Source organism: Lithobates pipiens, unplaced genomic scaffold (genome assembly GCF_037356315.1).
Source record: "Lithobates pipiens isolate NorthernLeopardFrog02 unplaced genomic scaffold, aLitPip1_a1.2 Scaffold_8, whole genome shotgun sequence".
In the NCBI taxonomy this organism is placed as follows: Eukaryota; Metazoa; Chordata; class Amphibia; order Anura; family Ranidae; genus Lithobates; species Lithobates pipiens.
In genome coordinates this window covers 44,445,398-44,471,801 of record NW_027507903.1, presented here as the reverse complement: position 1 = coordinate 44,471,801, position 26,404 = coordinate 44,445,398, and the positions used below count along the sequence as shown (strand labels likewise).

At 44.6% G+C, this 26,404-nt stretch overlaps 1 protein-coding gene across 4 annotated transcripts in view; it reads left to right on the top strand.

Moving 5' to 3' along the window:
- Positions 1 to 26,404, top strand: part of ARNT2 (aryl hydrocarbon receptor nuclear translocator 2) — a 178,637-nt gene that overhangs the window by 14,091 nt on the left and 138,142 nt on the right. For 3 of the 4 annotated variants that reach the window (XM_077472073.1, XM_077472074.1, XM_077472076.1), the window contains one exon: positions 24,812 to 24,923. In XM_077472073.1, coding sequence (XP_077328199.1) covers positions 24,812 to 24,923 — 112 coding nt within the window. Of the gene's footprint in view, positions 1 to 19,984; positions 20,171 to 24,811; positions 24,924 to 26,404 lie in introns of those variants that run through there. The other variant, XM_077472075.1, reaches the window with a different exon arrangement.

Sequence of the window (26,404 nt, the reverse complement as noted above, 5' to 3'; positions counted from 1 at the left end):
CAGGTGATAGGTATATGTTGTGGTGTGTTTGCATGGGAAATCAGTAATTACGGGGTCAGATGTTACTGACTGTGCCCTCTTTTGCGGGGGCTCCAGCAATAACCGGTATGCAGGCGGGTCCTTAATAGGCACTGAAAAAGAGAAGAAGAAGAGAAATAAAAATAAATAAATAAAAGGGGGGGTACACGGGGGGTGGAAAAAAGGGGGGGATTGAGGGGGGGAGTATGAGTTGGGTCGGGGGTAGATGTTTATCTCCTCAGTCTCCGCTGAGAGTCATGTGGGTGTGGTGTGGGAATGCGTTAGGGTGGGTCGGATTAGGTGCGGGCGGCGTTGAATGCCCGGGAGAAACGCAGCTATATCAATAACATGTGGTCTCCCAATCACTTCCCCTGGTCGGGGTTGGGAGATCCATGTCCTTAGAGGTGGGGGAAGAAAAAAGAAAGAGGGGGGGGGGGGAACGTTTGGGAAGACAAAGTGGTGTCAATCGCTTAAGATCAGCATGAGTGTAGAAGTCAGGAAGGGGTCATCAGCGTGAGATACCTATCGGTTGTACGGAAGTGCGTCCAACATGCCCATGTTTTTGAGAATTTGGCTGGGGAGTCCCGGGGGATGTGGATAAGTTCCTCCATTTCAGCTATTTTGTTAATTTGCCTAAACCATTCTGGGATGGTTGGTACTTGAGGGGAGCCCCAGTGTCTTGGGATGCACAATTTTGCCGAATTGAGCAGGGGTAAGATTAACGTCTTGCGATAGTATGGGGCTGAGAGGGCTGAGTGGTGAAAGAGACATTGGGCTGGGGTGTGGTCGAGAGTGTAGGTGGAGATTATTTCAGTGAATTCTCGTACTTGCGTCCAAAATGGTTGGATTGACGGGCAGGAACATAAAATGTGGAATAGCGAGCCCGGTTCTTCAGTACATCTCCAACATTTGTTGTGGTATGCAGGGTTGAGCTTGTGTAAGATAGCCGGGGTTCTGTACCAGCGTACTAGGGCTTTGTAGTTATTCTCCTGAATGGATACATTCAGAGATCCTTTGTGGGCAACCGTAAAGATGCGTTCCCATTGGTCAGCGGAGAATTCTGATCCCATCTCTCTTTCCCAGTTCGTGAAGGCTCTCCTTTCTTTAGGGGAGATCTCCGTGAAAAGCATGGTGTATATGTATGAAATTAGGTGTTGTTGGGGGTCGGATTGGGAGCACAGGTTTTCAAAAGGAGTGAGTGGTCGTGTGATAGAAGAGTCACGATTAATCATCTTTAAAAAGTGGCGGATTTTAAAGTAGGTCCAGATAGGGATAGGGGTGTGTGTGAGGGTGGGCGTTAGGGCCAGGCGATCGAGGAGAGAACCATCCCTGAAAAATTGGTGTGCCAATAAGTCCGAACGTAGCCCTTGGTGTGATAAGAATTGAGCAGACATTCCAGGGGGGAAGGCGGGGTTGTGTTTGATAGGAGTTAGGGGACCCGGAACGGATGAGACATGTGTCTTTTGACAGGTTTCTCTGAAACAATGGAGTGTCGGAGCAATAAGGGGGTGCTTTCTAATCGCGGCAGGGACGTGTTGTGGCGACAACCCGGGTGTCGCTCGCAATGGCAATGCTGACATTGAGTTTTCTAGCCTAACCCAATCTTTGCTTTGCCCGTGTAATGTCCAGTCAACAATTCTGAGTTGACAGGCCCAGTAATATTTTTGAAGGTCTGGTAGGCCAATGCCCCCTTTTGTCTTCGGTCGTGTGAGTAGATCATATGCGATTCTTGGGCGTTTCAGTTTCCATAAGAAACTTGTACATAACCTCCTATAGGACAGGAAGAAAGACGTGGGTAGTTTAATGGGAACAGTCTGTAAGAGGTATAGGATACGTGGTAGGATATTCATCGGCCAAACCATGAGAATTGTGGTTTATTCCAGTTTCTAAGGTCGTCGGATATGATCTTAAGGATGGGGAGATAGTTTTTGGCAAAGAGATCAGAAAGGTTCGCCGTGAGGTAGATCCCTAGATATTTGATGGCATCGTGCTTCCACAGGAAAGGAAAGTTTTCCTCGCACTGTGTGACCGTTTCCCGTGGAATGGTGACATTTAGGGCATGGGATTTGGTAAAATTGATCTTAAAATTAGAGAGGTGCTGAAAATGTTGGAACTCACTTAACAAATTTGGTATGGAGATATGTGGCTCGCTGAGGGAAAGTAAAATATCATCAGCAAAGGCTGCTAGTTTATAGGTGTGGTCTCCTATCGGAATGCCTTTAATGCTGTCATTGGATCTAATGCAGTTCAAGAACGGCTCCAGTGTTAGTACAAAGAGAATGGGGGAGAGAGGACAACCTTGCCTTGTTCCATTGGCTATGGAGAAGGCGTCCGACAGATGGCCATTTATGCGGACTCTCGCAGACGGAGACGTGTACAGGGACATGATGGAGTTGAACATATGGTTTTGCAGACCTATGTGTTTCAATACTGCTCCCATGTAGTCCCATGCCAGTCTGTCGAACGCCTTCTCCGCATCCAACGACAGGAAGAAGCCTTTGTGTTTATTAGTTGTCATCCAATGGTAGAGGTTTATGGCTTTGATCGTATTATCTCTTGCCTCCCTCCCCGGAACAAAGCCAACTTGATCATTTTTTATTAAAGAGGGTAAAAGGGGAAGCAAACGGTTGGCGAGGATTTTGGCAAACAGTTTTATATCGACATTTAGTAAAGAAATCGGCCTGTAATTAGTAACTGATGTGGGGTCCTTCCCTTCTTTCGGGATAACTGTGATGTAGGCTTCTAATAGCCTATGAAAGGGGCTCGCGGAGGAAGATAAGGAGTTAAAGGCCTTGAGGAAGGGCTCAGTAATGTCTTCTGTAAACCTTTTGAAGTAGGCAGCTGTAAAGCCGTCTGGGCCAGGGCTCTTCCCTGTTTTCATCTGTTTAATTGCACTTTTTAGTTCGTCTGCTGATATGGGATTTTCTAGTTTACGAGCCTCTTCCCTGTCTATGGGCTTAGGGCAATGTTCTTTCAAAAATTCCTTGGTAAGGGAGCGTCTCGCGTGTATTGCGGTGGGATCATCTGGGTGTGTGTTGAGATACATGTTGGAATAGTATGTTACAAATTGTGAGGCTATGTCAGGGGTCGAGACTATGGATCTGCCTTGGGAGTCCTTAATGGTGTGGATGGAGGTGCAAGCTCTGTTATTTTGGATGGCTCTAGCTAGGTACTTACTGCTTTTGTTACCAAATTCATAGAATAATTTCTGTTGTAGCACAAATTTACGTTTTGTTTTTAGGGCTAATTCTGCGAGTAGGAGGTCCCTAGTTTGGATGAGGTCCTGGTACGTCTGTTGGGCTTGAGTTTGTTTATGAGCTAGCTCTAGATTTTTGATCTTCTGGATCAGAGTTGCGATTTTAGCTTGATGGGCTTTCTTATGCGCGGTCTTCAGGGAAATGAATCTCCCCCTTAGGACGCATTTGTGGGCCTCCCATTGTGTCAACAGGGGTGTTTCCCCGTTATCGTTATCTAGAAAGAAGTCATGAATAGCTTGTTTAATGTTGAGGGTATCTTCTTCTGAGGTTAGAAGAGTAGAATCTAGGCGCCATGTCTTTGATATGTTCTGGTGATCAGGGAGGGTCGATGTCATTGTGATTGGGTGGTGGTCGGAAAGGAGCATCGGTTCTATCGTCGCATGAGAAAGGAGGGGGAGGTCTGTCTGGGAAAGTAAGATGTAATCTATTCTGGAGTATTTGTTGTGAGGGGCTGAAAAGAATGTGTAGTCCTTTTCATTCGGGTGTAGAGTACGCCCTGAATCGTGAAGGAGCAGATCTTGGAGTTGTAAGTTTGTTTGTCGTAAGGTTTTGTAAGGTAGGACTGTGGTCCCTGATGAGGTGTCCAAAAGTGGGTGTAGTGCAACATTAAAGTCCCCCCCGAGTATGGTTATCCCCGTGGAGAAGCCTGTCAGGAGTTGGGAGATCTGTCTAAAGAAGCTAAGTTGTGCAGAGTTCGTGCTGTAAATATTAGCTAAAGTCACCGGTCGGCCTTGGATCCGGCCTTTCAGAAAGAGGTATCTGCCATCCTTGTCAGAAAGCGAGTCTGTGAGTTCCCATTGTAAGTGTTTGGAGATCAGAGTCGATACTCCTTTCGTTTTGGCGAGCGGGTTGGAGGAGTGGTAGGAGTGTGGGAACCAATAATTTGTGAGTTTAGGTATTTTGTCTGAACGGAAGTGGGTTTCCTGAAGGAAAACTATGTTGCTTCTTAATTTTTGCATCTGAGAGAGGACTTGACTGCGTTTCTCCGGGACATTAAGGCCTTTCGCATTTAGGGATGTCACTTTTAGAGTGGTGGGAGCAATGGTATTGTTAGAGTTGGACATAGTGTTTCGGGGATGTGGCTCCGTCTAAGTAGGAAGGTTTGGAGTCTTTTCTTGGAGCACAGCTATATGTGGCCAGATGCACCGTGTGGGGGTTTAGATGGGCTGTGGGGAGACGGTTAAGTATGGCGGAGACTGAGGAGATAAAGGGGAAAGGTTGGGGGAGGGGGTTCAGGGGGGGAGGTGTGTGGAGTGTGCCTGAGGGAGGAGCGGGGGGGAGGAGGTAGGGGGGGATGGGAGGAGGGGGTAGGGGGGGATGGGAGGAGGGGATGGGGGGGGGGAGAGGAAAGGAGAAAGGGGAAGAGAAGACAAGAGGGGTGGTGTTCCGGAGGGAAGAGAGAGTCTAAGGACCTCCCTTACACTGAATTATTCAGTCCGGCGAGGGTCAACGGGAAACTTGTGTTCCCGTTGTGTGGGGAAATGGAAGGTGGCTGACTCTAAGGGTGGGATGGAATGTAGAGTCGTCCGGCCTTCAGAGGTATGTGAGTATCCAAGATGAGTAAGAGAGCCAATGAGGTATAACATTGCGAGTAGGGACTATGGGTCAACCGAGGGGGGGTTCGGTAGTTTGCAGGTGCGAGGTTGCCACAACGAACATTAGACAATTGTTTGTGGGGGTTCGGACCGGGTTAACAGGGTGGGGGATAGTTTATTGTATTCGTAAAGGGCATGTCTATCACTGAGCAGGAGAAGTCTCGACTATAGGAAATACAGTTTTTTATTGGGTAAGGGGTTGCCAGACGCCTTGCATATCCTGCAGTAGCCTGTGGGCTCGTCTAAAGTGGATCTCCGGCGTGTGGGACCAACCTCCAGGAGGATTGATTAGAGATTCCCCTGCGGGGTGAGGTAACCGGCAATCCAGCCTAGGTGAGAGGGAGGGAACAGTCTGACACGGCCGGTGATCAGAGCGGTGCAACCGAATAGCTGTTTATATAAACAAGTTTTAACAGTAGAACATTGGTGTGTCAGCATAAAAAGAAACAAAACCTTGTAACACAATATAAAGGAACAAGAACAACCATTTATAAGGAGGTCACATGTGATACAGATAGAATGAATAGAAACAACTGGATAGGTTGGGCTCTATCTGCATTCCCATACAAAGAGAAGATGTGGTAACCGCTAGCAGGAGTCAGTAAATGGCAACAGTGAATACTGTGTAGAAGTGTCTCTGTTAATGCTTCCTCGAATCTTCAGGGGAGAATTCTTCCTACCTACACGGGTCCTCAGTGTTAGAAAAAGAAAAAAAACGGGGTGAATCCACTCGGATCCCGACTATGTGTAGACACGTGACCCCGACCTTTCGCTTTTCTTTTCATTATTTTATTTATTTTTAGTTATCTTTAGTTATTTATTTATTTCTTTTCCCCCTTCCTTTTATATGAATCATGTGGAGCCAAGAACTGGTAATCCAGTGGATAAACCACTTGTGGCCCGCTCCCAGTTGGCTGGTTACGGGATAGGATGTATGGGTGCCTGTGTCTACACATATGACCCACCATGAGAATAATAGGAGATTTGGGTATGGATAATGTGGGAGGGGGTGGATATAAGGGTTCCCTATAAGTTCTGAGTGGAATCACCCAACCTGCAACAGAAACATTTATAGCATGTATACGTCTAACAACCAGTCTAATGGCAGCGGTTTTTACATTAGTGTGGAGAGACCTTTTGTTGGTTTACCCCTAAAAAGGAGTTTCTTACGGACAGTCCCTGCCGATCAAGGGTGCTGTGTGGAGGAAAGCAGGGCATGTACAAGGGGACGGTAGGGCGAGGGGGTGAGGAGGTTAAGGAAGGGAAAAGGCTGTTTGGAGGGCTACGAGTCACTAATAACTAATGTTGGTCCTCGAGCATTGTATTATACTTGCGTGAATGAGTTCACCGTGGTGGTAGGCCCTAAGGTGCTGTAGGGGTAAGTTTCTGTTGCTTCTCCTAGGGGTGATCGGTCAGTCCGTCGTGTCTTCTCTGGTTGGCGGGATCCATTCAAGGCGAGGACCTTCTTCTTTGGTGTGGGGGGTCTGCGTGTAGGTAGCTTCTTTGGTGTGATTTCAAGAGCGAGGTAGCGTGGAAAACTGTGTGGCAAGTATCAGCGATAGGAGCCTCGAGAGCGAGGTTAAAGCTGAGCAGAGTCTCACTATTCTGGGCCTCCGTGGCGAGGTCTCCTATGACCCGGAGAAGCCGTAGGGCTGTTGTTCGGGTTGTTCCTGGATCCTGGAGGCGGATTAATCCTGGGCGAGTTGGATCTGCGCCTCCTGATGTGAAATTCGTCACGAACTGGGATGGCATCCATTGAGTTGGTTCTCCTAAGATGGGGAGGTTTGAGAGATCTATACCAGTCCGGCAGTTCAACGTATGGTATGTTCAGTGTTTCACAGAAGGTGGATAATTCCTCTGGTACCCTCAAAAGCGCTGTTCTCCCATGCGCTGATGCAGAGAGGCAGAAGGGAAATTTCCAGCGGTACTGGATGTTGTTTGTGCGCAGTATGTCAAGGAGTGGACGCAAGTCCCTTCTGCTCTGGAGGGTAATGGGTGATAAATCTTGAAAGATTTTTATGTCCATGCCATGGTATAATAGGTTGCGGCGATCTCTGGCTCTGCGCAGGATATCTTCCTTAAGCCTAAAATTGACCAGGCAGCACACAATATCTCTGGGGGGGGTCAGCATCCCTTCCCCTGGGCCTGAGAGCTCTGTGTAAGTGTTCAAATTCGATGGGGGTCTCTGGCGGCCTTCCCAGCAAATCATTGAATACGGCAGTGACAGCCTGGGTAATTTTCTGGCATGCCTCTTACCCGCAAGTTATGTCGTCTCCCACGGTTGTCAAGGTCCTCCATGTATCTGTGCATATCCCTGATCTGGGTGCCTTGTGTCTGGGAAGAAGTCTGCAGCTGGTGGATGGCATTTTCATTGCGGGCTGTAGCATCCTCAATGTCTTCCATGCACACTGACATGGCCTGTATATCTCTCCTGAGCTCCGTGATCGCTGTGGCTAGTGTAGCTTTGATGTCTTCTGCCACTGATCGCAGATCACCTATGTTCAGGGGTTGCTCCGACTGTGTGCCCTGTGATGGTAGTGGAGCCTGGTGCCTGCCAGAGGGGCTGAGGCTGGACGAGCGTGCGGAGGCCGAGTAGGCCCGAGATGAAGCTGGGGCCTCGCATGATTGCGTCCGGAAGAGCTCCGGGATACCGCGGGTCGTTTGTGCATCAGACCCCCTGGGCGACCTGGATCGGGTTGGGGACGGATTCCCCTTTGGTTTCCCCATGTCTGTGGGGTCGGATGGCTCAGTTAGGCAGTGTATGGAACCTCTGAAGACCGGAGCGCAGTGACTATGCGTCCATTAGAGTCCGGCGCCAAGCCACGCCCCCTCAGGGTAGTTTTCTGATGGTGGCAACAATGAACCATGAAAAAACACTTACAGACTTCTTTGAAGCCTGTTTGACAAGGTGACATCACAGAGGTACAACTGGAAGGCACAGTATTGTCACACCATAACAAGAATTGCAAAAAAATTAAATAAAATCTCCCAAACCTCTTTTGCCCAAAAAAATTATAATGTTCCCCCATAATTTTTTTCTCTTCTGTGCTCACTACTCTTTTGTACAGATGCTCTATACTGTGCACTTCCTGGCTATTTCTCTAAAGCCAATAATAGATCTTAATGCTGGGAACCATACACATATGACAGCTGCAGCCAGGCGTAAGAAGCAATCTCTGCAAAATGAAACATGAAAGGAAGAAAGGGGATCGCCATGTAAGTGTAGTCAAACCAGTCCATTTATTAGGCACACAATGTAACAACTCACATAATAAAAATATATCTCTCTCTTATCTGTGGATACACCTCTATGGTACCTTCCATATACAGTGGTGTGAAAAAGTGTTTGCCCCCTTCCTCATTTCCTGTTCCTTTGCATGTTTGTCACACTTAAGTGTTTCGGAACATCAAACCAATTTAAACAATAGTCAAGGACAACACAAGTAAACACAAAATGCAATTTGTAAATGAAGGTGTTTATTATTAAAGGTGAAAAAAAATCCAAACCATCATGGACCTGTGTGAAAAAGTGATTGCCCCCCTTGTTAAAACATACTATAACTGTGGTTGTCCACACCTGAGTTCAATTTCTCTAGCCACACCCAGGCCTGATTATTGCCACACCTGTTCACAATCAAGGCATCACTTAAATAGGAGCTGCTTGACTCAGTAAGGTCCACCAGAAGATCCTTAAAAGCTACACATCATGCCGAGACCCAAAGAAATTCAGGAACAATTGAGAAAGAAAGTAATTGAGATCTATCAGTCTGGAAAGGGTTATAAAGCCATTTCCAAAGCTTTGGGAATCCAGCGAACCACAGTGACAGCCATTATCCACAAATGGCGAAGACATGGAACAGTGGTGAACCTTCCCAGGAGTGGCCGACCGCCCAAAATTACCCCAAGAGCGCAGCGACGACTCATCCAAGAGGTCACAAAAGACCCCACAACAACGTCCAAGGAACTGCAGGCCTCACTTGCCTCAGTTAAGGTCAGCGTTTATGCCTCCACCATCAGGAAAAGACTTGGCAAAAATGGCCTGCATGGCAGAGTTCCAAGGAGAAAACCACTGCTGAGCAAAAAGAACATCAAAGCTCGTCTCAATTTCTCCACAACACATCTTGATGATCCCCAAGACTTTTGGGACAACATTCTGTGGACCGATGAGACAAAAGTGGAACTCTTTGGAAGGTGTGTGTCCAAGTATATCTGGCGTAGAAGGAACACTGCATTTCATAAAAAGAACATTATACCAACAGTAAAATATGGTGGTGGTAGTGTGATGGTCTGGGGCTGTTTTGCTGCTTCAGGACCTGGAAGACTTGCCGTGATAAAAGGAACTATGAATTCTGCTGTCTACCAAGAGATCCTGAAGGAGAATGTCCGACCATCTGTTCGTGTACTCAAGCTGAAACGAACTTGGGTTCTGCAGCAGGACAATGATCCTAAACACACCAGCAAGTCCCCCACCGAATGGCTGAAGAAAAACAAAATGAAGACTTTGGAGTGGCCTAGCCAAAGTCTTGACCTGAATCCTATTGAGATGTTGTGGTATGACCTTAAAAAGGCCGTTCATGCTCAAAAACCCTCTAATGTAACTGAATTAGGACAATTCTGCAAAGATGAGTGGGCCAAAATTCCTCCAGGACGCTGTAAAAGCCTCATTGCACGTTATCGCAAACGCTTGGTTGCAGTTGTTGCTGCTAAGGGTGGCCCAACCAGTTATTAGGTTTAGGGGGCAATCACTTTTTCACACAGGGCCATGATGGTTTGGATTTTTTTTCACCTTTAATAATAAACACCTTCATTTACAAATTGCATTTTGTGTTTACTTGTGTTGTCCTTGACTATTGTTTAAATTGGTTTGATGTTCCGAAACACTTAAGTGTGACAAACATGCAAAGGAACAGAAAATGAGGAAGGGGGCAAACACTTTTTCACACCACTGTAGGTCCCGCTCAATGGATAAGTCACGGTCACTACCTGTGGATCAGAGATGGAGTCACCCAGCATGGAGCCTGGAACCACCGTGACCAGCTTGGAGTGCACAGGGCAGAAGCGGAAGTGACATCCACCCAGGGGAAGAGTGACGTGATCTGGCTATGCATGTGCATGCGCCTTCCTCAGGCCAACATGGGCACTTTGATGGCACTCCCCTTTCTTCCTTACATGTGGCCTCCAGGTTGGGCAACCGTGGATCTAAATACAATCACTAAAATCTCATACATACTTAAATGTTAATGTAATTTCAATCTTGAAATATCTAGCTTTTATTAAAATAATCAAAACTATACCTAGTGATGCCTAGTGATTCTGCCATCAAGGTCTTTGTCAGACTTTACCTGTCTCCAAATTGTGCTCTTGTCACCCTGTCAAGTAGACCTCTGATAGAGACTTAAAGCTGCGTGGGCATAGCACATTGTTGCCACTATCAGGAAGACTGGAGACTTATGTGGAGCTGGACAGTGGAGTAAGTGCATGTAGACAGGAAGTGGCTGAAAATGACCAAAGGAGATCAGCTCCTGAGATGAAAATAGGTGAAAACAAAAAATGAGAACAGTTTATGATACACATAGGTTTGGCAACTGTTATCCAGTCAGGATTCACATCTAAGCAATGAGGGAAGGAGCAACAGAATACTGATGAAGTTATCCCTCTGCTCTCCCTTCAAGTAAGTATGTTCACAGTGTGACTGACAGGAAAGTCTTAATAGACACAGAGGGGGTATTTATGAAAGGCAACTCCACTATGCACTGAAAGTGCACTTGTATGCATGAAACTACAGGGTTCAGATACTGAGACCGGTACTTACAGTTCTTTAAAACCCAACTCTGGGAAAATAAAAGATTATCCATGGCAGAGAGGCTGCTCCTGCACCACAAGGGTAATTACTCATTTTGTCGAGGGAAGAGGATAAAAATCTTTACTTACCCGATACTCCGCTCTCTCGGTAGGTGGCGCTCCCCACAATCTACTGGTGGACTGTCTGTCTGCATCCTCATGTCCAGTGCAGTACTATGGATCCAGCTCTGGTTTTCTTGAAAACAGGACCCTAGACCGCTAGAGTGTGGGGGTGCAGAAGTTGTAGGGACCAATCTAGCTGCAGGCAGGAGCAGAGGATCAGGTATGTAAAGCCAGCCATACATGGATCGAATCTTAGTTGTTTCAGCAAGGACTGGCTGAGATTCGCTCCATCTGTGGGCAGTCTGGTTGTATTAATGTAGATTCGTCGATCTGCTACAGTACAACCAGCCTGTTGGATTTTCTGTATGCGGTCACTGCCAGTGACTTTAGCAGATCGCAGTGATCATTGTGTTCTGCTGGTAGGGAAGGCTCCCCAAAATATCTCCATGGGAGGCATTCCTTCATCAACACTGACTGTGGGGGAAGGGAGATAATTTATTTCGTTCTGCTGTGGAAGGAAAGAAAATGTTATCATCTATGGCCTGCTTATATTTCCTTTTATTATTCTCCTACACATAAATGACCATTTAACCCTTGCAGTGCAGGCACAGCCCCACTGACACTGATATCTTTTTTCATTTGCCTGGAGATGTGCTTTGAGTGTTAGACATTTTACTGTGTTATTATGATGCCCTTTTGTACAAGCTTTGCCCCTGGTGTCAGACCTCAGGTATGAAATATGCACACTTACATTGGTCCAAGCTGGACCAAATTAAAGATCAAACCTAGACTTGAGCTGTAACTGTAGCTGTATTTGTGCACTTTTTACAACACAGTTGAGTATTGTCCATGATACATTTTAAATTGTACTAACAGTTACATTTTCAGGACAAACTTTCTGGGGTCAGTTCTCTTCTTCTAAGATTCAAGGTACTGCTGGACCCCTAGAAGAAGGGAGCTGACCCCATAAAGCTTGTCCTGAAAATGTAACTGCTGGTGTAAATAAAAAAAATCATGGACAATACTCATACTGTGTTGCTTTTATTATATTTATCATTGAACTGCTAAAATAGTTCACAATGGGGTTGATTTACTAAAGGCAAATCCCCTTTGCACTACAAGTGCACTTGGAAGTGCAGTCGCTTTAGATCTGAGGGGAAGATCTGAAATGAGGGGAAGCTCTGCGGATTTTATCATCCAATCATGTACAAGCAAAAGTGCTGTTTTTATTTTCCTTGCATGTCCTCCTCGGATCTACAGTGACTGCACTTCCAAGTGCACTTGTAGTGCAAAGTAGATTTGCCTTTAGTAAATAAACCCCACTACCTCTGCAGATTTACATAGACCAGGTAGATAGTAAAGGAGTAGGTACACTGGAGATGAGGTCACTATGCTGGAGATAGAGATAAGAATTCAACGTGCAACCTAGGCTAGATGATTATACCAATAGCAAAATATCAGTTTTAGGTGGACTGAGGTTTTATATGGCAAGGTACCATTTGGCTGGACATTGTTGGTATTCATTCAACACCTTATAATTCACTGGAAAAGACTAGTAGTCTGTACACCTGGACAGTTAAGGCTGGTTAACAGCAAGTGGGTGCTGTAGAGCTCCCCTATTTTCATGCATTGGAGTCTCAATGGGAAATAAAAAGTTCCTGAACTAATTTTTACTATGCAGCACACCATAATGTAAGATAATTTACATATATGCTCTGTGGTATACTATAACGCACTGGGGGTTATTTACGAAAAGGCAAATCTACTTTGCACTACAAGTGAAAACTACAAGTGTAAAGTGCACTTGAAACGGCACTGAAAGTGCACTTGGAAGTGCACTTGGAAGTGCAGTCACTGTAGATACAAGGGGGGGCATGCGAGGAAAATAAAAAACAGCATTTTCGCTTGCACATGATTGGATGATAAAATCAGCAGTGCTTCACCTCATTTCAGATCTACCCCTTAGATTTACAGAAACTGCACTTCCAAGTGCACTTTCAGTGCAATTTCAAGTGCACTTTGCACTTGTAGTGCAGAGTGGATTTGCCTTTAGTAAATAACCCCCAGTGTGTATGTGTGATGAGGTGCAACTGCAAACGACTCCCATATACAGTACATTGCTGTGTATTGCGGTAACACACACTGTAATGCACGTTATAATGCACGTTATAATGCACATTACCGTTATTATAAAGTCACTTTATTTGCAGTTCATGTGTCCAAATTCTGATTTAGCTGTGTTTTGGTTTTTATTACATATCCCCATTACATTGCTCTAAATACCACCTGCTAAATTGGGACTGCATTATGTAAATAAATCCTTAATTTATGAAAAAAAAATATGTAAAATCCTCAATAACAGGTCAACCCTGGAACAGATTTATTCAAACAGAAACAACATCATGTGTGTAAAGTTTACTTTGGCAGCGCTCTTACATGAAACTGGCAAATAAAGCGGAGCAAATTAAATAATTGAACATGACATATGTGCGTTCTTTGACAGTGTTGTCTATGTTTGTATGGGATCCAAATGCATTAATATATTCTCAGAAGCTTAAGCCTATTACATAATAGCTTATCGGATTGCAATTTCTTTCGGTGTTCTGATTTCACATAAAATGCAGCAATTTTGTGCTGTGCACAAGTAATTAGTTGTATTCAATAGCGGAGTGAGGTGCTCTGTTCTTCACGATTCAGGAGCATCACTGGTTTCTGCTCATTATATTGGTCACATAAAAAAAGAAAATAGCTCACCAATTCATAAATATTGTGTGAGGTGCATGTTGGGGAACCGTATATTGCATGTTCCTAAAGCAGAGACATGATGTGATGGTGAAACTTACACAATGTGGAGGTTCAGTCCTACAAGGTCTTGTGCCCCACTGTGTATGCTGGACTGCCAGATGTCCCATTGTGTCTGGTTAAATATTACAGAAAGTAAATCCAATCATTTAGAATTCTTCCAAGATCAAACACTTTAACCTCCCTGGCGGTATGATTCAGTCTGGAATAAGGTGCTGAAAGCGGTACAATTATTTTGCATGGAAATCTGGCGTTTTATTTTGTAGTCATGTAATTCTTAGGAATAACTCTCTTAAATCTGTTCAAACCAGAGTCTAGTGGACATCCCGGGTATGATAAAGTTTATAATATAATAAAGAATAATAAAAAATATTCAATAATGTAATCAAATCCTAAAACACTGAAAAAGGGACAAGTTTTGGTTGCTATGGACAATCTCCAAATTCCAGGCAGAAAAAACAGTATTTATAATATAAAAGTGCATGCAGGGCACTTCACAGTCCACTAGGGACAAAGGGGGTGTGTAATTTTGTAATACAGTACTGTAATCTGTAAGATTACAGTGCTGTGTGTGTTTTGTGTACTTTAACTTTTTTGAATTTGCCGCCGTTCTCCGCTCCCGTGCGCCGTAACGTCGCAGGGAACGGAGCTCGGCGGCATTCGGCACTGTGTGAATCGAGCGGAGGACGGCTCGATCGCACAGCGCGGCGGACATTGCTGGATCCAGGGGACAAGGTAAGTAACTCTCCCTGTGTCCTCCCCTGCATCGAGCGATGCGATCCCGAGTCTGGCTCGGGGTTACCGCTCCTGTAATTAAAATCCCAACCCGAGCCAGACTCGGGATTACCGCTAGGGGGGTTAAGTAGAGACTGCTTAGGTGTAAAGCGTCACCTTAATGTCTACAGACATATATATTTTTTTTTTGTTAATTACATTTATTTTTTACTGTTTTAAACATTATACAGGCGGTCCCTGGGTTGCAAACAAGATCGGGTCTGTAGGTTTCTTCTTAAAGCGGTTCTGCACACATTTTTTTTATCTTCCTGCCTTTCTTTTTACGAAGCTCTAACTAGTGCTCAATGCCCCTTGTTTTTTATTTTTTTACCTCCTTCGTTTCGTTCTCTGCTGTGTTTCTTATTTTCTCCCTGCAGCTATGGGCGGGGTTTCTGCGGGGATCAGCCTCATTTCCGCTGATCTCTGCACTGTCTCCTGGGATCTCGTATAATTCATCCCAGGAGTCAGTGCGCCTATTAGAATAAGCTGCTCGTAGCTGTAGCCACTGAGCGTGCACGGGACTCAGCAAGGAATGCTGGTTCCTCCCAAGCGAGGGAAGGAGGAAGTGATTGCTTGTGGGCTTCAAATACCCACAAGCAAGATGGCATCTAGATTTATAAAAATAATAAAGTCGGAACAGGTAAATTTTTTAAGTGTAGCTCCGGCCAAAAAAAATATTTTTAATCTTATTGGATAGCATAGGGAAGGATTAGCACCCCTGTAACATTTGTTTTGCTGTCTGTGCCCCTGTTCAGAAGATTTCACCTCACATTCTGTCCCAATGACAATTGGATTTTGAACATTTTGGGTTGTTGTGGAAACAAGCCTTATAAAGCATCAGTGGCGTTACCTTTTTTCCATAATAACTCTTATGCCCCATACACACGGTAGGACATTCCTTCCACAAAATCCGTTGGAATTTTTCTGACGGATTTTGACCAAAACTTGTGTTGCATACACACGGTCGCACAAAGTAGTCATAAAATATTAAAGTTTGGAACGAGGTGACGTACAAAATGTACGATGGGACTACGCAGAGGCCAGTAGCCAATAGCTTTCATCTCCAAATGTTTTCTGAGCATGTGTGGCACTTTGTGCGTCCTAATTCTCTACACATGATTGGAAAAAGTTCGATCGGATTTTGTGGTCGGAAAATTTTAGATCCAGCTCTCAAACTATACCTGCAAAAGGGCCAGTCTGAAGTTATCTAGCAGGACTTAATTTTCTGACCAAAGTTTCACTTTAAATATAGCTACAGCAGCTTCATATTAGAAGTGAGGCCATCCATCCTCAACCAGGGTACCGTGGAGTTGTTAGGGCTTCCTTGAGTCATGGTTCCTTGACCAATGACAATTGGCAGAGTTACCAGCATTGCACCAATGATCTTTTTAGCTGTCTGTTATGCCGCGTACACACGATCGGAATTTTGGTCAGAAAAAGCTCTGATGGTTTTCCTGACGGAATTCCGACGGGATTTCACTCAAGCTGTCTTGCATGCACACGGTCACACCAAATTCCGACCGTCAAGAACGCGGTGACGTACAACAAGTAAGACGGGACTAGAAAAAGGAAGTTCAATAGCTGGTAGCCAATAGCTTCGGTCTCATAGTTGAATATGAGCCTTCGTGAGTTTTTGCGCATCGGAATTGCATACACACAATCGGAATTTCCATCTGGAAAATTGAGAACCTGCTCTCAATCTTTTGCTGGTGGAAACTCGGCCAGAAAAATTCAGATGGAGCATACACACGGTTGCATTTTCCTGACGAAAAGCTCTCATCGGTCTTTTGCTGGCTGAAATTTCGACCATGTGCTGTTACCACCACTGTAAGGCATTCTTCTCACTGACCACCAAAGCAAGGGGCATTTTTCCCAGTGTCACTGGGGAATTGATTTTAGTAATAGTCCGTTGAAACCTAACTATTGTTCCTCTGGGGTAAAAAGGCTTTTAATGGCTAAATAAAGTTGGACCCTAGGGCTCTTTCACACACGTGGACCGTTCAGGCCTGCTTGTCAGTTTTTCAGGCAGACCTGAACGGATACTGCATGTACCTCTATGGAGCAACGGATGTCAGCGGGGACATGTTCGCTGACATCCGATCCTCTCCAATCTGCTAAATGCAGATGCATGGAAACCCTATTTTCCCTCTGTCTGGCGGATCGGATGAAAATGGACAGGCGGTCCGTTTTCATCCAATCCCCCATAGAGGAGAGTGGGGCTCTGACGGGTCTATCCCTGCACAGTGAGCGGAGATGGACCTGTCATCCACCGGCTCAGCGGGAATCAACGGATCGATCCCTGCTGAGCAAGCGGAGTCCTTAAAAATGGACATCAATGTGTGAAAGGGGCCTTACATTAGTAGAATTTTGTTTGAAAATTTTAATTTTAACAACATTTGTTCAATTTTCTTCTCATTAGTGGGATCAAATCAGCAATTGTTTTCGATCGCAATGATAAGAAAATTTGAAGAAGCAAGATAGAAATTTTTTCTCGAACAAATGATTCTTAAGCCTCATACACACGATAGGATTGTTGACCAACAAAACCGTGGACTTTTGTCCGAAGGGCTTTGGCCCAAACTTGCATACACATGGCACACAATTGTTGGCCAACAATCATGAGTGTAATGACGTACTACATGTTTTTCAGCTCTTTAGCGCCACCCTTTGGGCTCCTTCTGCTAATTTCATGCTAGTAGAAGTTTGGTAAGTGATGATTTGCGCTTTTCTTTTCGAACTTTTCATTTAGCACTTTCCAGTTTGCGCTCTTTATTTCACGCTTTTCAGTTAGTTTCTGAACGGCTGTTCGTCAACCAGCCATGTTGTGGAATCGGAGGAGATAGCGTGTTATTTATTATTGGCCTTGGAGTTATTGCTTTGACATAATTTTTTTGGCTGAATAATAATGATCTGATTTGATATATTTTCTATATTTTTGGATGCATAGAATGCACTTTTTTTGCAATTATTTCATAATTTGCCACATCACGAATGTTAATTCTCCATTACAAAACGCTAGTTTACAAGACCCACCGCTTCTGGTTCTATTGGCAGATAGCATGTCTAATTTTATTTGTTTTCTTTTTTTAATGCACAATAAAAAAATTGTAGAATAATTGGCTATGTGTTTTACTTCAGTTTACAGTTTGGGAGTAGGCAGTAACATTTTAAAAAATTCAATGTAAAATTGACAAGAGACACCAACATAGTTGTATCTTTGATCTTAAAAACCACGGGATAATGGTGTTGTGGTAATTTCCCCCAAAAAAACAAGCATAATAATATTATTCTTGATATCACTAGAAAAAAAAAGCCTTTGAAAATTAGTTTGCAATAACTTCATCAGTATCACCAGCAAAGCAGCTTCATTATTATTCTATTAAAGAAGAAGAGAATTGTGTGCTGGATTTGGAGATTTCATAATTTGCCACGTCATGAATGTTAATTCTCCATTACGAACGCCAGTTTACAAGACCGACCGCTTCTGGCTTGTCCTTGCTTCCGAGCATGTGTGTTTGTACTTTGGACTTTTGTCCGTCGGACTTGTGTACACAGGCTCGGAAAATCTGACAACAGACATTTGTCCCCGGAAAAAGTTAAAAACCTGCCATCCAACATTTTTCTGCAGAAAATCTAACAACAATTGTGCGATGGAGCATACACACGGCTGGATTTTCCTCCAACAGCCTGTCATCACACATTTGGAAAGTTCATTCACTCTAAAGTCAAATATTTAAAGCAAGTGTTTTTTGAAGTATTTTCCAATGACATTAGTCATGTCATTGAGTGTACTAATGATAATTTTTGTATAACTGTTCATACACACGTTTGTTTTAAAATTTATGGCCAGCTTTGATCATCATCCTGCTTGACTTACACCAAGTATTCCATAGATTTTGGAATTTATTAAGATGTCTTCTACTTTAACTGGTAATTCCTATTACGTGAGAACTGTGTCCATATACATTTAAAGCCCAGATGACTCAGAATCTTCCCAATTTATTTGAATTCTTCTGTGAATTATAATCATGTTTATGCCATTTGTGCTTATTATGCCAAGTAAGTGAATCTCGGGAGAGCTAGGAACAAAGTAAACTGAATGAATGCAAAGCGTTTTCTGATTGGATGGGGTGGAGAGACAGGGTGGTGACATCACATTCTTCACCTTGTATAATCAGAGTATGCTTTGCATTCATTCAGAAAACACAAAGCATTCTCTCAATGGCTCTTGTACCAAGTGTCCATCCTCCTGTGTTCACAATGGATAAGGCTGGCTGCTTAGCACTGGTCCCAGAAGCAAGTGGAGATCACTGGAGGAGCAATGTCTACTTCAGTCATTTCCAGCTTCCAGGGGCATCGGCCAGGCATGGTATACACATAGTTACATGGGTGCAAGTTGGACTAATGTAAAAATATACAATTTTATTTGTAATATCAATGTTGGTTGAAATTTGCCTTTAACTACTTCCCAACTATGCTATAGCCAAAAGATGTCTACAGCGTGGTCGTCCAGTGAGCATCCATGGACATCCTCCCAGAACCCCGCCTCCCGCATGCCCCCTGGGCGCGCTCTGTGAAAGCTGTGTTCGTTGGACACAGCTGGTCACAGATCATGGTAAAGGGTCAATCACAGTGGCCCTTTACCATGTGATCAGCTGTGTCCAATCACAGCTGATCACATGTAAACAGACATGCCGGTAATCTGTATTCCTTTCCTCACACTCTGGGAGTTATTTACTAAAGGCAAATCCACCTTGCACTACAAGTACACTTGGAAGTGCAGTCGCTGTAGGTCTGAGGGGGACGTGCAAGGAAAATAAAAAACAGCATTTTAGCTTTGACATGATTGGATGATAAAATCAGCAGAGCTTCCCCTCATTTCAGATCTACCCCTCAGATTTACAGCACTCTACAGTGGCTTCACTTTCAAGTGCAAAGTGGATTTGTCTTTAGTAAATCAACACCATTGTGTCTGTGAGAAGAAAGAATTGCGGATAACCGGCGAGGCTGACAGTACATTGTTTATATTGATAATCAGGGCACTGATCATTAGTGCCCTGATTATCAGTGCAGCTTATCAGTGCTGCCTCATCATTGCAGCCTTATTTGCAAAATTTTATAACAGAAATTAAGAAAAAACTTTTTTTTTTCAACATTTTCGGTCTTTTTGTTTGTTTGTTTAACAAAAAATAAAAACAACAATGGTGCAAAGGCATTATTTAACTTTAGTCACAGCTGCAGTTTGTTTTTTTCTACAGCCTGCCCCTTACCTGCATAGGCAGCTTTTGGTAAAGGTGAACTAACCCTTTAAGCGAACATTATAATATTTTTATATGGCCATACATGCTCTGTTATTGGTATTTTACTTTGGGAAAGGACATTCTTTTCTTTTCTTTTTTTTATACCAATTACTACCAATTGGCCATAGTTACTCTGTGTTTCTTTGTCATGAGGGTCTCCTCTGCTGTCAGGGGGCGGAATGGTCAGTGTTCTGGATATAAGTGTTCCCTTTGAATCGACATGTTCTGTCTGTGACGCCGTCTATCTGCGTTCAACCTGTTTGATTCCAGAGCTGTTGGAAGTGCTTGGTGTGGAATTGTTGCTGCGATTGTTCCTCCTGCAGGCAGCTGAATCACAGATCACGCTGAACACAGGCAGATAGGGATGTTGCCTTGTTCTGAGCTGAATACAAATTCTCTCCCCCTCCTCCATCTCAGCCATTGCTGCCAGATTTCTTGCATACTGATGATGCTTCGGTCTCCATCCAGGTTCCCCTGCTAGGAAGAAACACCATCAGCTCTATTACGTTTTCTATTAGAGGTAAAAGTTTTGAAGGGTTTTCTTATCAAGAAAGTATTCTTAGGTTATATGTGTCAATTTTAAACTGTTGTAAATGTCATTTCACTTCGTCATAGCTAGATCTCAGTCTTTGTCTTCGGGGCTCATCAACTGATGGCGATCAATCTGAGCTTGGCTTCAGCAGAGGGATTAAGCCTTTCAGCGCTATAGACAATTCATTGTGGTAATAACAGAGCTTTTTCCACAAAGGACACATGTGTAAGCCGAGTGGGTGTTAGATTCACCCCTTCTGTTGGATTTTATTTCTTATTTCCTTCTGAGATTACAAGAGGACTCATTAGTAAGATTGGTGCGTGTGTGTTCTTGTCACTACGTAGAGTTAATTTGGGACTTCTGTGCAAAGCAATGTGACTACCATTCCAAACTGCCTAACGATTGGTGGAACAGTAATTTTACAGACAAGTACAGCTTTAAAGATTTGCATTACATATGGTGTCAGAAGTATGAGTTGGTGTAATGTTTCTCAATGTGGGTCCAGTTTTGATTCCCCCAGGGTACCATGAGCATGGGACCCACTTTGCCCTGGATCCGGGCCTGTGGGAGGTCCTGCAATATGAGGACTGTGTGATTGGCAGGGCTTTGTCATGGGGGTACTGTGATGTGATAGGTGCCTCTGATGTGATGGGGGGAACTCTGATGTACAGGGGGGACTCCGATATGGGGGGGGGGGCTCTGACGTGAAGGGGGTCTTTTGATGTGAAATTAATTACATTGTGGCGGTTGTGTGCATCATCCCAGGCTCAGGTTTCCATCATCCCAGGCTCTAGTTTCCTTCATGCCAGGCTCAGGCTTCCATCATTCTAGGCTCAAGTCTCCATCATCCCAGGCTCAGGCTTCCATCATTTCAGGCTCAAGTCTCCATCATCCCAGGCTCAGGCTTCCATCATTTCAGGCTCCATCATCCCAGGCTCAGATTCCCATCATCCCAGGCTCAAGTTTCCTTCATCCCAGGCTCAGGCTTCCATGATTCCAGGCTCAGGCTTCCATCATTCCAGGCTCAGGTTTACATCATTCCAGGCTCAGATTTCTATCATCCAGGGCTCAGGCTTTTATCATCCCAGGCTCAGGTTTCCATCATCCCAGGCTCTAGTTTCCTTCAGGCCAGGCTCAGGCTTCCATCATTCTAGGCTCAAGTCTCCATCATCCCAGGCTCAGGCTTCCATCATTTCAGGCTCAAGTCTCCATCATCCAAGGCTCAGGCTTCCATCATTTCAGGCTCCATCATCCCAGGCTCAGCTTCCCATCATCCCAGGCTCAGCTTCCCATCATCCCAGGCTCAGGCTTCCATGATTCCAGGCTCAGGCTTCCATGATTCCAGGCTCAGGCTTCCATGATTCCAGGCTCAGGCTTCCATCATTCCAGGCTCAGGTTTACATCATTCCATGCTCAGATTTCTATCATCCTGGGCTCGGGTTTTTATCATCCCAGGCTCGGGTTTCCATCATTCCAGACCCAGTTTTCTATCATTCCAGGCTCAGGCTTCCATCATTCCAGGCTCAGGTTTACATCATTCCAGGCTCAGGTTTCTATCATCCCAGGCTCAGGCTGTTATCATTCCAGACTCAGGTTTCCATCATTCCAGGCTCAGGTTTCCATCATTCCAGGCTCAGGTTTCCATCATTCCAGACTCAGGCTTCCATCATTCCAGGCTCAGGTTTACATCATTCCAGGCTCAGGTTTCTATCATCCCAGACTCAGGCTTTTATCATCCCAGGCTCAGCTTTCCATCATCCCAGGCTCCGGTGTCGATCATCCTAGGCTCGGGCTTCCATCATTCCAGGCTCAGGTTTACATCATTCCAGGCTCAGGTTTCTATCATCCCAGCCTCAGGCTTTTATCATCCCAGGCTCAGCTTTCCATTATCGCAGGCTCCGGTGTCGATCATCCTAGGCTCAGGTTTACATCATTCCAGGCTCAGGTTTATGTCATTCCAGGCTCAGGCTTTTATCATCCCAGGCTCAGATTTCCATTATTCCAGACTTAGGTTTCCATCATCCCAGGCTCATGTTTCCATCATGCCAGGCTCAGGTTTCCATCATTCCAAACTTAGGTTTCCATCATCCCAGGCTCATGTTTCCATCATCCCAGACTCAGGTTTCCATCATTCCAGGCTCAGGCTTCCATCATTCCAGGCTCTGGCTTTTATCATCTCAGGCTCAGGTTTCCATCATCCCAGGCTCCCGTGTTCATCGTTCCAGGCTCAGGCTTCCATCATTCCAGGCTCAGGTTTCTATCATTCGAGGCTCAGGCTTTTATCATTCCTGGCTCAGGTTTCCATCATTCCAGACTCAGGTTTACATCATGCCAGGCTCAGGTTTCCATCATTCCAGACTTAGGTTTCCATCATTCCTGGCTCAGGTTTCCATCATTCCTGGCTCAGGTTTCCATCATTCCTGGCTCAGGTTTCCATCATTCCTGGCTCAGGTTTCCATCATTCCAGGCTCTGGCGTTTATCATCTCAGGCTCAGATTTCCATCATCCTAGGCTCTGGTGTCCATCATTCCAGGCTCAGGCTTCCATCATTCCAGGCTCAGGTTTACATCATTCCAGGCTCAGGTTTACATCATTCCAGGCTCAGGCTTCCATCATTCCAGGCTCAGGCTTCCATCATTCCAGGCTCAGGTTTACATCATTCCAGGCTCAGGTTTACATCATTCCAGGCTCAGGTTTACATCATTCCAGGCTCAGGTTTCTATCATTCCAGGCTCAGGCTTTTATCATTCCTGGCTCAGGTTTCCATCATTCCAGGCTCTGGCTTTTATCATCTCAGGCTCAGATTTCCATCATCCCAGGCTCTGGTGTCCATCGTTCCAGGCTCAGGCTTCCATCATTCCAAGCTCAGGTTTACATCATTCCAGGCTCAGGCTTTTATCATCCCTGGCTCAGGTTTCCATCATCCCAGGCTCAGGTTTCCATGATTACAGGTTCCAGTTTCCCACTGATAAGCAAAATTTGTTTTTACTTTTTAGACTTGGGGTGCCCTAAGGTGCTGCAACTGAAAAAGGGTTGAGAAATGAGTTTGTAGATACTGCATGTTCTAATTAAACATTGATAAAAAGGTTAATTAGTAATGCTTAATGAATTGTTTGGGCAGTTTTGTGACTCACACACCTCTCCCACATTGCTCAGCCAGGCAGGTGACAATCTGATTTCCTGAATAAGCAACATTGTCCAAAAAGAAGATAGGTGACATATGAAAACATGGAGACATCTTCCTGGCTCGGAGCGTGGTGGTGTTGGGGGTATTAATCGCAATAATTGCTTAACCACTTGCTTACCCCCCCCCCCCCCCCCCTCCTATCCAAACCAATTTTCAGCTTTCAGCGCTGTCACATTTTGAATGACAATTGCACGGTCATACAACACTGTACCCAAATGAAATTTTTAGCATTCTTTTCCCCACAAATAGAGCTTTCTTTTGGTGGTATTTGATCACTTGTGCTATTTTTATTCTTTGCTAAAAAAATTTAAAAAGACAGAATTTAAAAAAAAATATATTTTTTTTTATTTTTATTTTGTTATAAAATTTTAAAACGGGTAATTTTTTCCATCATTGATGTATGCTGATGAGGCGTCACTGATAGGCACCAATAGGTGGCAGTGATGGGCACTGATGGGTGGCAGTGATGGGCACTGATCGGTTACACTGATAGGCAGCACTTCTAGGTGGCACTGATTGTCACCACTGGTGGGCATTGATAGGTGGCATTGTCAGATGGCATAAATGAAGCATAATTGCCTCTTCCTCTTCAGGACCAATGTCCCCTTAGGATGAGCCGGTGATCAGCTTTTCTTTTTCTCCTCCGCTGTCAGCGTGAGGATAAAAAAAGAACGATCACAAGCTTTTGTTTTGATCATGTGATCAGCTGTCATTGGCTGACAGCTGATCACATGGTAAGGGGCCAGGAACGGCCCCTTACTCGGATCGGGGATCACCCGAGACTCGGTGATCACAGCGCAATCCGGGGAGCGTGCACAAGGGTGGCCGTCATATGACGGCCTCCCGGGAATTCAGATCCACGCTGTGGCCGTCATTCGACTGGATGTCAAGTGGTTAAAGTGTAAGTTGACCTTTACAGAAAATCTGTAAGGTGAACTTTCTTTATACCCCCTTCCCATCGCACCTGTTCCCACTAACCTGGAGTCTGGCGATCACCCGCACTGACAGCTCGTATTGCCGCTATACCGATCCGGGGATTTGAAATCCCCACGGCTTTCTCTCCTCTTCAACTGTGGTGACAGGACAGGCTACACAGGGTCTGATTGGTCGGCACCGCCCATGTGACGGCACCAACCAATTAGAATGCTCCTAAACATACCTCCTGATGAGGTACGTTTAGGAGATTAAGTCGATGGGGATTTATAAGCCCCAGACCAGTGAGGTGGCTATACGAGGCCTCCTAGCAGGTGATCGCTTGGAAGATCTGCTTTCACTGTCACAAAAAAGTAATGCTGTATATGTTGCTGAATTTGTAATTTTATATTGTAGTACAGGGTTCTCAATGGATGAAGCCATGTATAAACCTGCAGTATAATCCACACATTTGATAATTGTGATGTTGAAGATTAACAATGATTTTGATGAGTTGTTTGTGTTCCCAGAGATGACCACAGACATCCCAGGATCTGTCACTATACCAGGCGCTGCCATGGCAACGGGGCAGGTGAGGATGGCGGGCCAAATGTCAGGACGTGGAGGAAAGCGAAGGTCGGGGTAAGTCAATGATGTTTCTTTGGAACAGGTGTAAAGGAAAGTGTTGGCATGTGACCTTTATGATTTTTTTATTTTGCTGTTCAATCAGAACAAAGTTTCTGCTGTTGTCAGTAGACCTAAAGGGTAGCTCCACTTTTGTAAAGAAAAATATAGCCAATAAAAAATAATATAGTGTATACAATGGTCACATAAGCCATATTGTAATTTAAGGTTATTAAAATGTACATGTCCTTTTCAATCTGCAGCAACTGTCATTTACTGTAAAAATCATTGCAATATGGCAACCTGGAGGTGTTATGTACACAGTTGGTGTACACAACTTCCCCAGAAATTTAATTTCCTGGTTGTGTGATTGGCAAACTGATTTTGCCAGAAATATGCACCAATATACAGGTACAAAAAAGAGAAAAGGAGGGCGCACCGACCTTGTGCATTACTAATGGTAAATTTTATCAAAAGCTATAACAATAGTCATACTCACAAACAAGCGTGTAAAAGAGGCTTATCAATTGGTGAGACTGCGTCTCTGAACACCTGCAACCCGGACCTGATGTAGGAAGGGGTCAGATGGCATCTCAAATGGCTTTTGAGCCCTCCAACATCAAGTCCAGGTTGCAGGTGTTCAGAGATGCAGTCTCACCAATTTTACACGCTCATTTGTGAGTATGACTATTGTTGTTATAGCTTTTAATAAAATTTACCATTGGTAATGCACAAGGTCGTACACCCTCCTTTTCTCTTTTTTGTTCCAGTTTTATGAATACCCATTGTTCTGAGGAGGGCAGCAAGACTGCAGGCACTGTTTGATTTAGAGGGTTGGTCGCACCACTTCTTTATAGACTAAGCACCCAAGCGCAGGAGATTATTATTGTTTTGTTGTCTAATATACAGGTAGCAAAGAAATTATATTTTTGGTGAGATACTCCTCAAGGTTAATTACTTTTAAAAGCTAAGTATGACTTCGAAAAAAAAAATCATATTCACCTAGATGGAGCAGTGATCCCAGGTGCATCTGTCCCCCGCCGCCTCTAAGACCGAGAACTGAGCGATCAAAGATGGCAGATTGCTCAGTTCTCAGTCTTCAGCCTGCAGAGAACCAGAGACTATCAGTCACCGGCTCTTTGCTCTTCCCCTCCAGCGCTTACTGGAGCACTAGGCTACAGAGAGGGTGGGAGCGGCTGAGCCAGCTGCCAGTCCAGGCATCTGGGTGAATCCCTACTGTAAAGATGAGATCTTTCCTGAACCTGGACCGGCTGGGTGACATCAGCCAACAGCGGACTTTAGCCCACTGTCGGCTGATACCGGGTTACAGGAATCCAGATGTAATTCATAGGAGAGGTAGGGCCAAAAGAGCTTTAGCTATACTTCTCCTTTAAAGGGATGCAAACACTGTAACATTCCTCATTAGAAGACTGAAAGTGTATCATCTGATTAGATTGAACACAGACACTTCCAAGAACATAGACCAACAGTATTTTCTC